At 39.0% G+C, this 14,385-nt stretch overlaps 1 protein-coding gene across 1 annotated transcript; it reads right to left on the bottom strand.

Annotated features, from left to right (window-relative positions):
- Positions 1-439: 439 nt before the first annotated feature.
- On the bottom strand, positions 440-13,020 carry LOC140895960 (hyalin). The gene is made up of 5 exons (XM_073306932.2): positions 12,996-13,020; positions 11,770-12,006; positions 5,267-5,512; positions 4,246-4,464; positions 440-729 (listed from the first exon to the last, which is right to left on the bottom strand). The coding sequence occupies exons 1-5, from the start codon at positions 13,018-13,020 to the stop codon at positions 440-442; spliced, it is 1,017 nt and encodes a 338-aa protein (XP_073163033.2).
- Positions 13,021-14,385: the final 1,365 nt, after the last annotated feature.

The following is a 14,385-nucleotide window of genomic DNA, read 5'->3' as shown; positions in this document are numbered from 1 at the left end:
TGGGGTGCGAAAAGGCTGGGCGGGGACAGAGCAGGGGCATGGCTTTGGGGAAGGGGTGGAGTGGGGTCAGAGCTAGAGCTGGAGCAGAGCAGGGGTGGGAAGAGGTGGGGCTGGGGGGGGAGCAGGGGCAGGGGCCATGGGGAAGAGGTGGATCAGGGGCTGGAGCAGCACACAACTGTGTAGGGCACCAGGAAATTTGGTGCCCCAAAGTTCCTGGTCCCCTACGAAGCTGCGTACTTTGCTTATGGGTAGGGAGAGCCCTGGAGCCGGGGCAGGGGAACATTTGGGGATACATGTTTTCCCTTGCATATAAATGGCCTGTAGATGTAGACAAAATGTGAGAGTTTATATCCTAACCCCCACTTGGTATTAATAATCAAACAACAAATGCCACAGGACAATTAGCATTAATACTTCATTATATTCTATTCTGTTGACCTTAAGTATAAGCCAAACACATACATTTCACAGAGATCTCAAAGGAACATTTGGCTTGGTTTCCTGAAAGATCTGTTGCTATATATTCCACTGAATATTGGCCATATGCCATTTTGTCTCCATTATTAACATTGGACCCGCCTTTTGTGATTGTCAGTGGACCCCTGGAGTTGTCTTCAAACACAGGCTCCTTCCAAGACAATTCGGGCAAGTCATTCCAGTAGGGGTTTCCTTTTTTGGTTTCTATCTCAATGTTCTGAGGACAGGAGATCACTACAGGTGGTTCAGTATCTGAGGAAAGAACAATATACATAATAATATATTTCAGACTTTGGCTATTCCAAATGCTAAGAAGCATAAGAAAGTAATATTGATAGTCTATGTTTCACAATAAGATGCAATGAGACAACCCTGCTGCTCAGATCTAAGGTTATTTAACTGCATGTTTCTTAACTGAATAGAATTGCAATACACTTTATGCAAAGGCATTGTGCCATTGTACAGTATTTAAGACATTTGGACCAGATCTGGATCCCAAGAAAGTCAATGGGAGATTTGCCAATGCTTAGCAGTACTGCCGGGATTTGGCCCATAATTAGTTCTCAACAAAGCATGTTGATTTTACTTTCAGTGGGCTAAATTCTTCTCTCCATTACACCAGTTAAACTTTACTGAAGTCATCGGGCTTCCCACTGGGTGTAACAGCGAGGAGAATTTCACAAGGTCTTAGGGTTTGATGTTCAAAGGTATTTAGGGGCTTGCAGATCAGCACTTTAATATCTTTGAAAATATGGCTCTTAAAGCTTAAAAAAAAGAAATTAATTAGACTTATATCAGGATACTTTTAGGACATAAATGCTTCACCCGCCTTTGAAAAGTGACATCTATGCTGCCCACCGTGTAGCGCATACTCAGGAAAGGTTCTGCACTGCCTTTGGCACCTTATGTAACGTGTGCAAAGGGAGTGCAATGTGATGTAAATTACTGCCAGATCAGAATGTGAAAGTAAAAATTGCCTAAGCCAATTGAAACTACAGGAGCATTTGGGTTGAATAGAATACACTTACTCAACTGGAATTTAGTCAAGTCACCACACCGCTCTTGGCCTTCCCCCAGAATCTTTATCCCCATGTTCTGGGGCACAATTTTTCTATAATGGGGATCCTTTAAACTGGAATTTCAGAACATTCCCATAGCATTGTGTGATGTGGGCAAAATATTTCCATTCTGATTTTTAAAATGGCTATTTTTCACTTTTCTCTAAGGCTAAATAGCTCTTGTTTTCTATAGGGGCTTGTTCACTAGACTAAGAATCTCTAGTAAACAGCTTGCTGCAGCTGTAATTAAAAAGCTAATTACATTGGGCTCTATTTGAAATATATGAAATCTTTAATGAAGTACAAAATTGAATCAGGAAGCTTGCAGGGAAATAATAAAAAAATAATAATTTAAGGCAAAAATGGAAACATGTCAACAAAAGAATACAAATACAAAAAAAAGCCCCGATTTTTGGCACAGCATACAGATAGGATACGGTGACATGGCAGTATAAAGAAGCAAATTCAGGTAATCTTGAGAGACCTGAACACTTAAAAGCAGAGAGAGCCAAAAATAGTATCCCCAAAACTTCCCCCAGATTTGAAGGTGAACTAAATGTGACCTTTTTAAAAAGTCAGATAGATAGATAGATATAGATACATTGTTAAATAAATTTGCTCTGCCTATGTAACACAGGGTAAAACAGAAAGGGTTACACAACTAGCAGGCTAATTGCCCCTGATTCAACCTTTAGAGACAGATAAGTAGATAATAGTTGCGGTTTTTTGTGTGTTTACATATATATTGTTAGAGGTTGACAATGTAACCAAATGGTTCCTGTATGTCGCTGTATTCTGTCAATTCAGAGATCAAAAGGAGATGTTAACATTTAGATGAACTGTGAGTGCAGTTTCAGAGTAGCAGCCGTGTTAGCCTGTATTCGCAAAAAGAAAAGGAGGACTTGTGGGAACTTAGAGACTATGCTCAAATAAATTTGTTAGTCTCTAAGGTGCCACAAGTCCTCCTTTTCCTTTTGTGAGTGTAGTAATATCATTGTCTTCATTTCTCTTTGAAGTATGTAGTAAACTACCTGTAAATGGTGGGAGATGGACAGTTGCCTTATGCTAACCTATATAGCTAATTACTGGTGATGCTTAGGAAATAGGAGGTTACTTCAAAGCCACTATTCTTCACCCAAGGAACACCTGCTGTCAAGAGGCTGACAATAGCCTGCCAGGGATTTATAAAAAGAGCTCTTGGGCCTCCATGTCAGATCTGCTTAAGATTCATCAGGGGAAGTTTGAGTCACAAGACTGAGATCTCCAGATCCAGCCTGGGCCACCCTGATATTGGCCATTGGACTGTGACCTACATAACTGATTCTGAAAGAACCTTTTGTAACACTGAAGCTCACCATCTCTACTATGAAACTGACCTAAGAACTTTATTCATAACTGTATGTATAATGACCTTTTAACCAATACTCTCTCTCTTTTCTTTTTAAATAAATTTTTAGTTTATTTAATAAGAATTGGCTGTAAGCGTGTATTTGGGTAACGTCTGAAATAATCAGTGACCTGGTGGGTAATGTGTCAGATCCTTTGGGCTTGGTAGAACTTTTTATATGATGAACAAGATTTTCAGTAATCCTCATCATATTTGACTTGGCTGTCTGGGTAGGAGCCCAAGGCTGTGTTGTTTTAAGGGAACTGTGCTTTTGGCTTCTGGGTAACCAGTAAGGTATTGTAGAAGCTGTTGTGTTGCTGGCTTGCTGAGTCTAATTATTACAATAACCTCCAGTTTTGGGGATCATCTGCCCCATTCTTTGCAGTTTGCCCTGATTGAACAATCTCAGTGTGGCCCCCGCCCCCAGAGCCGTGGTCACAACCCCGTTTTTGGCTTGAGCCGCAAGTAGCAAATAATAAAACATTGTGAGAGAGTTTATCCTATCAGTCTTTCACTCTGGACTGCAACTAAAATGAACAGCACCAAAAATTAACAGCAAAAGTCCAGAACAAAGAAGTTGAATTACAATGAAACAAAACTTTTTAATGTTTGTCCACCTTGCTTCTACCCAATCCACAAAAAGAGAGAAAGGGCTCATTGCCATCATGTTCCCAAACCAACGTCACCTACAGAAGTACTTGTATGGCAGATCCCCTGGAGTGCCTTTATTCTGGACTCGTTTTCATTCATCCCACTTCTGAGGACCTCTGCAGAATCATATATTTCAGCTAATACATTTTGGATTCAAGTAAAAGTTGACACGCTGATCTTACAGCTGTCTGTCCTTCATAATTTCCACATAGCCTCTGTGAGATACATTGGACTTTGACACATTACACCCTTCTGTAAACTCATGCTCACCTGAAGTACTTTCTGAAAGCCAATGTTTAGTATATTACAATACATCTGTTATAGCTGTACTGTGTTTAGTACATTACAATACAGCTGTTATATTTTAAAATATATGATTTTGATGAGTTAAGTAGATGTAGTTCAAAGCAAGTAGAAAAGGATATCCAGCTCCCATCAAGAATGATGGGAGCTAATGGTGCACATTAGTGATAAGTTAGGGCATTAAATATGTATGCCTTTAAGATTATGGTTTATGTTATGCTGCAGCTAATCGCAAATGATTGCATATTATGAATTACCACAGATGGAGAGAAGACATTATGAAGCATATTAAAAAACAGGTAGGAGAAAAAATACTGTCCACCACTACCACAGTGACATTAACAATGTTCTGAAAAGACAATTTGTTACCTCTTTGGTTGTTTCCAGGCCCACAGTTAACAGAAAGATCTGATATTCTGAAATTGCCACAGGTGCTTGGGTGCCTGTTGCACTGGGAAATAACAGAGGGATCTTTGGCTACAATTTGTTCCACAGTTGCTAGGATGTTTTTTTTCACGGCCTGTTCATTGCAGTCACCCTCATAGTACTGTAGTGAATCTCCTCTTCTGGACCCTGTGCGACGCCTGACTGTTAATAGTTCATATAACATGAGGTTAGTTAATAAAGATATGTCCAAAATGGTGCCATGATGCACAAAAGTGTTATGGAGTTTTCATATAATAGAGAGTAGAGTCCTGGCAAGTGCAAATGTATCACATTACTTAAACACAAGGCCACAACAGAAAGCAGCATGAGGGATTTATCAAAACCATAAATATACTGCTCAATTCTTGAATGAGGGGTAAAAATGTCATTTTGGTTTCACGTGTAAGACTCTAGCTCAAATAAAAAAGTAGCAATTTGTGATGGTTTATCACATACAACCTGACAGGAACAAATTTACAACCTGAGTAGCACACTGCCATTTCCGGTAACAGATCACAAACTTTCAGTGTTAACAGAGGGCTCTATGCAAAAAAAAAATTTTGCTCCACACTCTTGGTTTGAGCTTTCAGAAAGAAACTGGCCACGCTTTCTGTGTCATCTGCAATTGCTTACCATAGACAGATGACTGGGGACACCTCTGTTAGACCCTGTCTCCATCTATACGCCCCATTCAAATGATAAAACTATGTTTTGATGTTTAAAATTAATCCATCTGCAGATTAGATTAATTGCCTATGATGTCGCCAATCCCCAACAAGATACCTCTGTTTGATCCCCAAAGCCACGAAAGCCTCTGCTGGGGGTAGTACAGAGCTGCACCAGCCAAGCAAGAGTTCCAGAATGCACAAAACTCTAATAGCCGCTGAATGTGTAAATCAATAAGCTGTCAGTCATCAAGAGTGTTTAAGAAAGCTAATCCATTGAAGCTTTCAAGCCTGCTCACCTGTACAAGTCTCTGGCATGTGAGCCTTTGTCATTTGCCAGGCTTCATCCAAATGAAACCAACTTGTCCCAGACTGAGAAGGCTGGCAGAAAAACACTGACCCTGCTCTCCGATGGAAACCAGTGCTTTTCATGCAGAATGGTACACAAAACTGCCATTTGTCCATTCCACTGCCAGGATAAGATAACGTTCCACAAGCCAAAGACCCATCAGTGGGAGGTTGGGCAGTGCATGAAAGATCTGGCTCTACGAGCAATATAAAAACATATTAAAGTATGAAGTCCATTAGTATCACTGTAGTAGAAATACAGTAAGTAAACTGCCCACAAAGAAATACATGCTTGTAATTTTTTTTAAAACAGTTAAGTTCTTTACTGAATGATACCATTTTCAAGTGCTTAGGAGATCTGGGATGCTCAGAGTGGGTTATTTCTAGAACTCTTTGAAATTGTATGTTCAAAACTTTTTTTAATGAAACTTTTCCATTTTTCAAAACCAAGTACCTTCATGGAGTCTTCATTTTTTCCTCCAAGTTTTACTGGAAATGAAACTGAAAATATTAAACTTAAGACATTTCAAATGACAGCTATTCAGTTTTCTTGTTTGTTCCCCTTTGTGCCACTGTGTGCAGCAGAATGAAGCATATCTGGGACATGTTTCATTTTTCTTTTGTCATTTTGTCATTTTTCCAAAGTTGGAAAAGGGAACAATGTAGCAAAAGAAAAAAGAAAAAAATGTAACAGTGGGAAAAGCCTGGGGCATCGTTTTTTATAGCAGTCAGTACCAAAAAAATGGGGTGGGAGAGAAGGGAAAAGACATGCAAATTCAAAATTATTAAAATCAAAATTCAAATAAGAAAGAAAGAAAGAAAGAAAGAAAGAAAGAAAGAAAGAAAGAAAGAAAGAAAGAAAGAAAGAAAGAAAGCTCTGATTTGAATTCTACAAAAGGGAAACAAATTGATTTTTTTTTTGCAAAATTAGTTCCCCATCATTTGATTAGCTGTGAATCTAGTTTTACTGTGTGGCAGAGCAATGACTTGAACCAGACAGGATATTATATCAGCTCATTTAGTTGTGCATACTCACGAACAGCGATAGATGACAAAAGCAAAATACAGCTGATGGGCCAAATCCGCAGCTGGAATAAACTGGCATAAATAATGGCGCTAAACTGATTTACATCAGCTGAGGTGCTAGCTCTCTAACTCACATGTGTAACATGGCCCTTTCTATCTCCAGCAAACTCCTCTAAGTTCAGTGCCACTCCTCTAAGTTCAGTGCCACCAGTCACTTTCTCCATTACTGCTCTTCAACCATCTCCCAAATGTCTCTGGGAAGATGTTTTTAACTCTATTCAAACCCATTATATCCTTTGCTATGACCATGTGACTGTAATGGAGTCATGCAGTCACAATACAGGCGTCAATCAAAACTGTTTCAGAGTAGCAGCCGTGTTACTCTGTATCCGCAAAAAGAACAGGAGTACTTGTGGCACCTCAGAGACTAACAAATGTATTTGAGCATAAGCTTTCGTGAGCTACAGCTCACTTCATCGGATGTATTCCACTGAATGTATCCAATGAAGTGAGCTGTAGCTCACAAAAGCTTATGCTCAAATAAATCTGTTAGTCTCTAAGGTGCCACAAGTAATCAAAACTGTGTTGATGATGCTATGTCTGCTATCTGGGACTTAAGCGAAAGGGAGCTAATGAAACTTCAAAGCAATCTCTCACTCTAAATTCTTGCATTTCAAAGGAGTTACTGTCTTTGAGACAATGGATACTGTCAACTCCCCATCAAGAGAGACAGTGTATATTGTTCACACTTAAGTGTACGTCCACTAAAGTATTTAACGACTTTAACTAACACCACTTGATATTGAAATAGGCGGATCTGGGTCTGTTTACCTCTTCTCCAGGGAGTTCATTCCCCATTTAAAAAAACTCTTAAAGCAATAAATGCATGCTATGTAGCTTGAACACTTTTGCTCCATGAATTTTAGTTAATATATAGTGCACAACCTTTAGTCAACCATGGTATTTCAACCTCTCTTGTTTACAGTGACACAAGAAGGGGATGCTGCCTTTCAGAGCACAATGTTTGCTCTGGCTTACACATTCCTGAGGAACCATTCCCCTAGGAATGTTTCATGGTTGGAGTATGTGGTGAAAGAAAGGAATCACAGTTATATAGGCCAGCCAGGGCTGACAGGAAAAATAGTATCATTTACTCTGTGTGTGTGTGTTAACCTATCAATTGCATTCTTCTTCTGAATAAAATAAAACATGCTTTTGGCATCTTTCCTCACATCCCACAATACTTTATAAATAGCTCTGCACTATGCACACATACATATCTGACACATCACTAAGCAACAAGCCGTTGTTACACGGAGACAGAGAGTTGATTGCAGAATTAGACCTAGAAATATAGTCTGGTGATTAAAGACCAGGCATGCGCACAGCAGTTCCTGACTCTGCCACAGGGTTTCCTTACTTTAAACCTCTGTAAAATGGGCATAATGACACCTACCCATCTTTGTAAAGTACTTTGATATCTTTGAATATAAATCACTCTACATATGTGACATGTTCTTATTATTCAAAAAATTCTAGAGGATCTTAATATTTCAGCTAGACCCTAGGACCCAGAACAGTGTAGGGGAACCCCTCCCCACTCCCTTCTCTGGGGTCACTAGGATCCACATGGTGTATCCCCCTGTCCAGCCCTGTGGCCTCAGGGAAAACCACAGAGAGAACCCAGCCAGAGACTCCAGCCAGTAGAGCCAGTAGCAGCTAAAGCAGGGATAGCTGCACTGGTGGGGTAAGAGTATATGGGACCCAGCCAGGGCACTATACCCCCGCAGCCAAAACTGTGCAGAAGGGCCCCACACACTCTGGGGGCACCAGGAGCCAGCCAGAGATTCCAATCAGTCAGACCAGAAGCAACAAAAGCAGGGACCTTTTCCACCATTGGCCATTTCAATGAAATTTGTACGAAGTTCTGTCTTTCTTGGCCCTGTGTTCCAATCCCGCCCCTCCCCTCACTTCTCCTCTCCCCAGTCTTTTCACCTCAACTTCACTCCACACCTGCCCCTCCTTAACCCCTTCTCCCCTGACCTGTCTCCCTCGCCTTCCTTCTCTTCCATTTTGTTTCCATATAGCTGATCCCCTCCAAAGTAACCTGAGGATTCTCTGATGGTTTGTCTCCAGCTGACCCATGCTTCCCAGGAGCAGAAGGGGAAAAGGGCCCAAGACTGATATGGAGGCACAGAGCTCTTCCCAGCTGATAGCCCTGGGAGCAGAACTATGGCTTGTCCCACACAATGGACTGATCACTTTGTAGATATTCATGGAATTTTCCATTTCCCTCTACAATCCCTACAAATTTCAGAGTAGCAGCTGTGTTAGTCTGTATTCACAAAAAGAAAAGGAGTACTTGTGGTGCCTTAGAGACTAACCAATTTATTTGAGCATAAGCTTTCGTGAGCTACAGCTCACTTCATCAGATGCATACTGTGGAAAATACAGAAGATGTTTGTTTTTATACACACAAATCATGAAAAAATGGGTAAATAAAATATCAAATAAAATAAACACCCATTTTTTCATGATTTGCGTGTATAAAAACAAACATTTTCTGTATTTTCCACAGTATGCATCCGATGAAGTGAGCTGTAGCTCACGAAAGCTCATGCTCAAATAAATTGGCTAGTCAATAAGGTGCCACAAGTACTCTTTTTCTTTTTGCAAATCCCTACAAAGCCACCTCCCTGTTTACAAGAGGGGATGATCAGGCCCCATGTCACCATAATGACCTATACAAGCTGTCATTATGCAAGGCACTGCATTTAGCCGTATGCAGTGGAAATCTATCAACTGCATGAAAAAACTTGTACAGATACAGACAGACATCATCTTCCTTTCCAAATGCAAACAGATGGACATCGTACCAAAAGGATTGAAGGTAAAAAATCCATTACAATCTACATACCACACAGACTATGCTGACAGCTTGTGCCACACGCTCTCAAAGAAACTGCGGAACCACCTGATCAACATCCTCTACAGCAAACAGGGAAAGATTAAGAATGAGCTCTCAAAAATGGATACTCTCATAAAAAACCAACCTTCCACACAAACTTCCTCATGGCTGGACTTTACTAAAACTAGACAAGCCATTTACAACACACACTTTGCTTCTCTATACAAGATGAGTAATTGTAAATAGATATTTTGTCTTATATTCAGCTCATGTGCATTTAGTTGACAGAGAGAAGTGTTTGATAATTGAATTACTGTGCTTCCTCATTGAAGTCACTTCCTGATAAACAGCCAAAGTATTTTTTTAAAATAAATATGACATCTTGAATCATCTAGGCTGCTTGGCTGGACAGAGCTGGTGTGGTGTTATCATGGTACAACATTATGTGTTATAAGTTCTCTTCTAAATAGCAGAACAGAGTCCAACTAAAAACATCATAAATTTATTGTTCTGTTTTGGTATAATAATTTGTGGGAAAATAAAAACATGTAAACACAATTGCTCTAGTTCAACTCACATTAGTTTATAAATCCATTTAGTTAAACAGTGCAAACCCCCGGGTAGAGACTCTTATTTCAGTTTAAAACTGCCCTATTTCAATTTAGCTTAAACCAAATTCCTAATCAATTTAAGATAATCCAAAATAAACATAGTGTAAACTGAAATAAGAATGTCCACACAGTCTTTTGCACCAGTTTAAGTAAATCACTATTGAGTATAGTATTAGACCATAATTTAAACTACTTCAGTTTTCTTGTGAAAAATAAATCCTACAAAAGTTAGTGCATTTTTTGCATCCATCTCCTACTGCAATTTGTGGGGTAAGTGTAGCATTCTGCAATGACATGGGTATTTAACTGTCTCATCAAATTCTACAGCTATTGTGCAAGCTGTAGTTATGGGGAAGATCCCATCATGAAAGGGGAAAAGGGAAAGAAAAGGTAAGGTATGGAATATTTATGGAAAAGGGAGTACTCTTCTATTAATGTTATTTTTATATTAAAAATATGGCAAAAGAATAATAGCACTATACAATATACATCAGTAATATGTGCCCACACTTGGAGATTTGACAATAAAATCCTCATTCATGCCAGCACCAGCCATGAGGTTCCAGCAATTGCTAGTATTTGACCACCTTAATTAAGCCTGTCAAAGCCTGTTCTGCATTTGATCGATGGTGAGGAAGGTTTTACAAAATTCCTTAATATAGACACAGCAGAAATGACACACATGATTGTGGGGTTTTGTACAGTGAAACTGTTCACATCGTTACAAAACACAGATATTCAGTAAACATCTTTAATGCTCTCTCCCACCACGTTGATGAATCTTGCTGTTACATTATGGCTTCTAGGAGATCTCAAACAGGAAAAGTAATTTTCTATTTCTTCTTTCTTCCACCTCTAATGATCAAGTTGTCAGCACTGTGGCTTAAGTCAAATATCACTTGCATTTTCCTTTTCATTTAAAAATGTTAATCAATGGTAGCAAAAAATCTTTGTGCTTAAAATAGAGCAGTTTAATTTACAGTGAGACCTAAGAAACAACCTGGCTAATTTCAGAGAAGTCCTAATTATTTTTTTTAAAAATCCAAACCTTACTGACTAAAGAACTGGTATATCCATTTGCCATTGATCTTCATCAGGATCTTTCAAATGCCAGGACTTTTCTACACATAAAAATCGTGCTAATTTAACTAAATCATTAGAAACTGATATAGTAAAGGAGGTGCAACCCCCTTGTGGGGACATTCTTAAATCAGTTGAGAAAGCCTTATTTTCATTTAGCTTAAATCAATGTAAGGCACTCAAACCAATTTAAGATGGTCCACACAATGGTGATTGCACTGACTTAAATACATCAGTTTCTAAAACAGTTCAGCTAAAATCAGTACAATTGGTGCGTGTAGACAAGGCATTACTAATGGGTATAGAGAAGTAGCAGGAAGAGTGTTACCAGTTTTAACTTCATTTTGGAAAGCACCGTTTTCGGAAGTCAGTGCTGCAGGGAATCAGTGTCGGACAACAAGTGCTTTCTGAATATTTCAGTCCTTGGCTGACTACTTCTTAGCTGTAGCTCACATCTCAGGGAAACAGTGGTTGTCATTAAAAAGATTTTCCAACAGTTACCACAACTGTTTCCTGGTGTTAATGAAGACCTATCTACTGAGGCCAGCAGAGGATCTGGCCAACTGGCAACAAAATGTACTTGAAAGATATAAGAATGCAATTCTTATTACACCTAATATAATCACATCACTTGGTACATAGGACTTGATATGAACAGCAAAATATTCATGGTTTGGTGAACATCCAACTGTTTACAGGAAATATTACTGCCAAAGAGGTAGCATTAAAGCAAACAGCTCTATTTCTAATTTGTAAATCTAGTTAATAAAAGTTTTCAGGATCCTGATTGTTTTTCCTTTCTTAAACTTCAGTCAATAATAGCACTTACTTTTGATGGTAACTTTAAACTGGCAGGAGGCTTCATTTCCTGCTTCATCATGGGCGGTGTATTGCACTTGATGAGTTCCATACCGGAAGCAGGAGCCACTGGATATTGAAGCTATTGAAGTAAACACCCCACTGTTGTCGCTAATTTCAGGTTGTTCCCAGGTGACCTGTACTGGATCAGTCTCAGTGGTTATGGTGATGTCCCTTGGGCAATTTGTTATGGTTGGAGGAATTGTATCTGTGGAGTTCAAGGGAGACAATTAAAAACATGACAAGCTGGCACTTGCTGCGGCACAGCAAAAGGCTTGAATAATGCATTCTTGCTAGCAGTAAGTTGCAACCTGCTAAGCAATAAAGGCTATTTAAGGAGAGAGAAAGCAAAAGATAATGAATGATATTACCGAGAGAGCATTTGTTGCGCAATTAACTTTTGGAAACATTTCAGATCTAACTAGATTTATAAGCTGTTTTTGGTAGGAATGGGGTGACAACAGTGCAAACTGTGATTCTTCTCATACAACTGGGACTGTTCCTGTTATAGAAAACAGTTCAAAGTTTATTCTTCGTTGTGCACTAAATAACAGGATGCAAAAGCAAACACATATCAGACTGCACTAAGAGTCTTCTAGGTTTACTGTAGGTCTTTTGAACCACTTAAAAATCAAAAACTGTTGCAAGCATGCTCAAACCTTCATGGAAGTGCAGCAACCCTTTGTCCAATGTTGCAGGGATTTTCCTATCCTCCAAAGAGAGGAAAAGTCACCTTTTCTCAGTTCATCAGCCAAACGGACATGCCATGACATGGAGTTGGGGGCTGGGGCCATGGGACAAGGAGAAGAAGGGGAGGGATTTGTGTATGAAAGTTTTAGAAACCCACAAACAACAACAATAATTTGGTAAATTACCAAGCTAAAATAAAAAGATATCAGTTTGGTGCAAATTTTAGAGGACCCACTGAGGGGTTCATATCAGTTTAACTAAATTGAATTAGAAAATAAACTATCCAATGCGTAAAACATAGTTGTGTGTGTAGTCAAGTTCTAAGAATTAAAACTTTGGGCTAACACAGTAAATAGTGATACAATGAGGAAAGAGTCCTATATATTGTATGAAGGAAGGAAGAAATATTTTTCATACCCAGAAAAATATTTAAAATAATGTAATGTACATAAATTCTTACCTACGCCTCTATTATCAATGTTATTAGGGTTAGAATTCTATATTCACCTGGATCACCAGAGGTGGCCCCCATGATGGTCTTTGGTTGGAGCTTGGAACTCAGAGTCAGGAGACTCCCACTGGCTTTAGAGGGAGTTATTGTATACAGCTAAATCCTGTGCAACTCTTCAGTAAGTTAAAGCAACATTTTAGTGCACCCTTGCAATACACCCTTTCAATCCCACAAACCCCAGGTTGCATAGGCATCACTGAGGACAGTGCTTGGCCCATGGCTCTTAACTCTTACAGCTATACTTAGAACACACTAAGACCAGACACTCTAAGAATATGACAATTCCCAGTATAACAAAGTTAAGTCACTGAGTTATTCTACTAGAGTAAAGATAATAGGCAGCATGTGCTTTTCCTACCCAAGGGTAATTTGCATTTCTTTTAAATAAATTTCCAATTGTAATTAAAACTGGAGGCTAAAGGGAGCAGGGAGGAAAGTTCTGTTCACATTTTTTGATGCAATCTGTGATATCATCCAGATTCTAGGCCACCACCATACCATTTAGATGCTTGTAACTTCAAAAATATATTTTAAAAATTGTACACACGATCTAGCACACAAAAAGCAAAAGTGTTCAAATCACCCTCATGAAAAAATTACAAGACACCTGTTTGCCGGTACTAAATAATTTTTAGGCTATTTGGCAATATTTCAATTTATTTTTAAAAACTCCTTGTAAATATGTGACTGAACAAGAAAAATTTAATTTAAAACAAATGTTCACCTCACTAATGATCATTTCTTCTCTCTCTTTTTTTCCTCTCTCTTTCTAACTTTCTAGGGCAAAAGTTCACAAAGAGCAGGGCTCTTCCATCTGTTTACAAGCTGCCTGTCAGTTCTTAGACTCTGAGCAACTTCCCTGCCAGTTTACAAAGTTTTGGCTGCAAAAATTCTCTTGTTCTGAGAAAAGAGATGATGTGCCTTTATGAATAATTGACTTTTTGTAACCTTGATCTAATCCTAACAGAAAATCATCATCCCCAACATAATAGTGATCACAGGGCTTATTTGAAAAGATTATTATGTCAATATCACTATTTGTTTTTGTTTTTTTTTGGTAACACTTAACAGCCCCATGTAGGTTTAGGACAACATGGTGGTAGATGCTGTATAAACACAGAAGAATACATTGTCTCTGCCCCAGGGAGCTTACAATCTGATCAGAACATAGAGTATAACAGATGATAAATAAATAAGTACAATCAGCTATCCCTGACTGGTTTCAGAGTAGCAGCCGTGTTAGTCTGTGTCCGCAAAAAGAAAAGGAGTACTTGTGGCACCTTAGAGACTAACACATTTATTTGAGCATAAGCTTTCATGAGCTACAGCTCACTTCATCAGATGCATGCAGTGGAAAATACAGTGGGGAGATTTTATATACACAGA

Source organism: Lepidochelys kempii, chromosome 11 (genome assembly GCF_965140285.1).
Source record: "Lepidochelys kempii isolate rLepKem1 chromosome 11, rLepKem1.hap1, whole genome shotgun sequence".
Taxonomy (NCBI): domain Eukaryota; kingdom Metazoa; phylum Chordata; order Testudines; family Cheloniidae; genus Lepidochelys; species Lepidochelys kempii.
This window is presented reverse-complemented; position numbering and strand designations above follow the sequence as displayed.

Excerpts from the sequence above, each read along its gene's own strand:
- LOC140895960 (XM_073306932.2), bottom strand. The coding sequence starts at position 13,020 with ATGGGGGCCACCTCTGGTGATCCAG. Across the intron at positions 4,465-5,266 it reads CATGCCAGAGACTTGTACAG|TCAGGCGTCGCACAGGGTCC; the intron begins GTGAGCAGGCTT and ends AACTATTAACAG. Across the intron at positions 730-4,245 it reads GCCTGGAAACAACCAAAGAG|ATACTGAACCACCTGTAGTG; the intron begins GTAACAAATTGT and ends TTCTTTCCTCAG.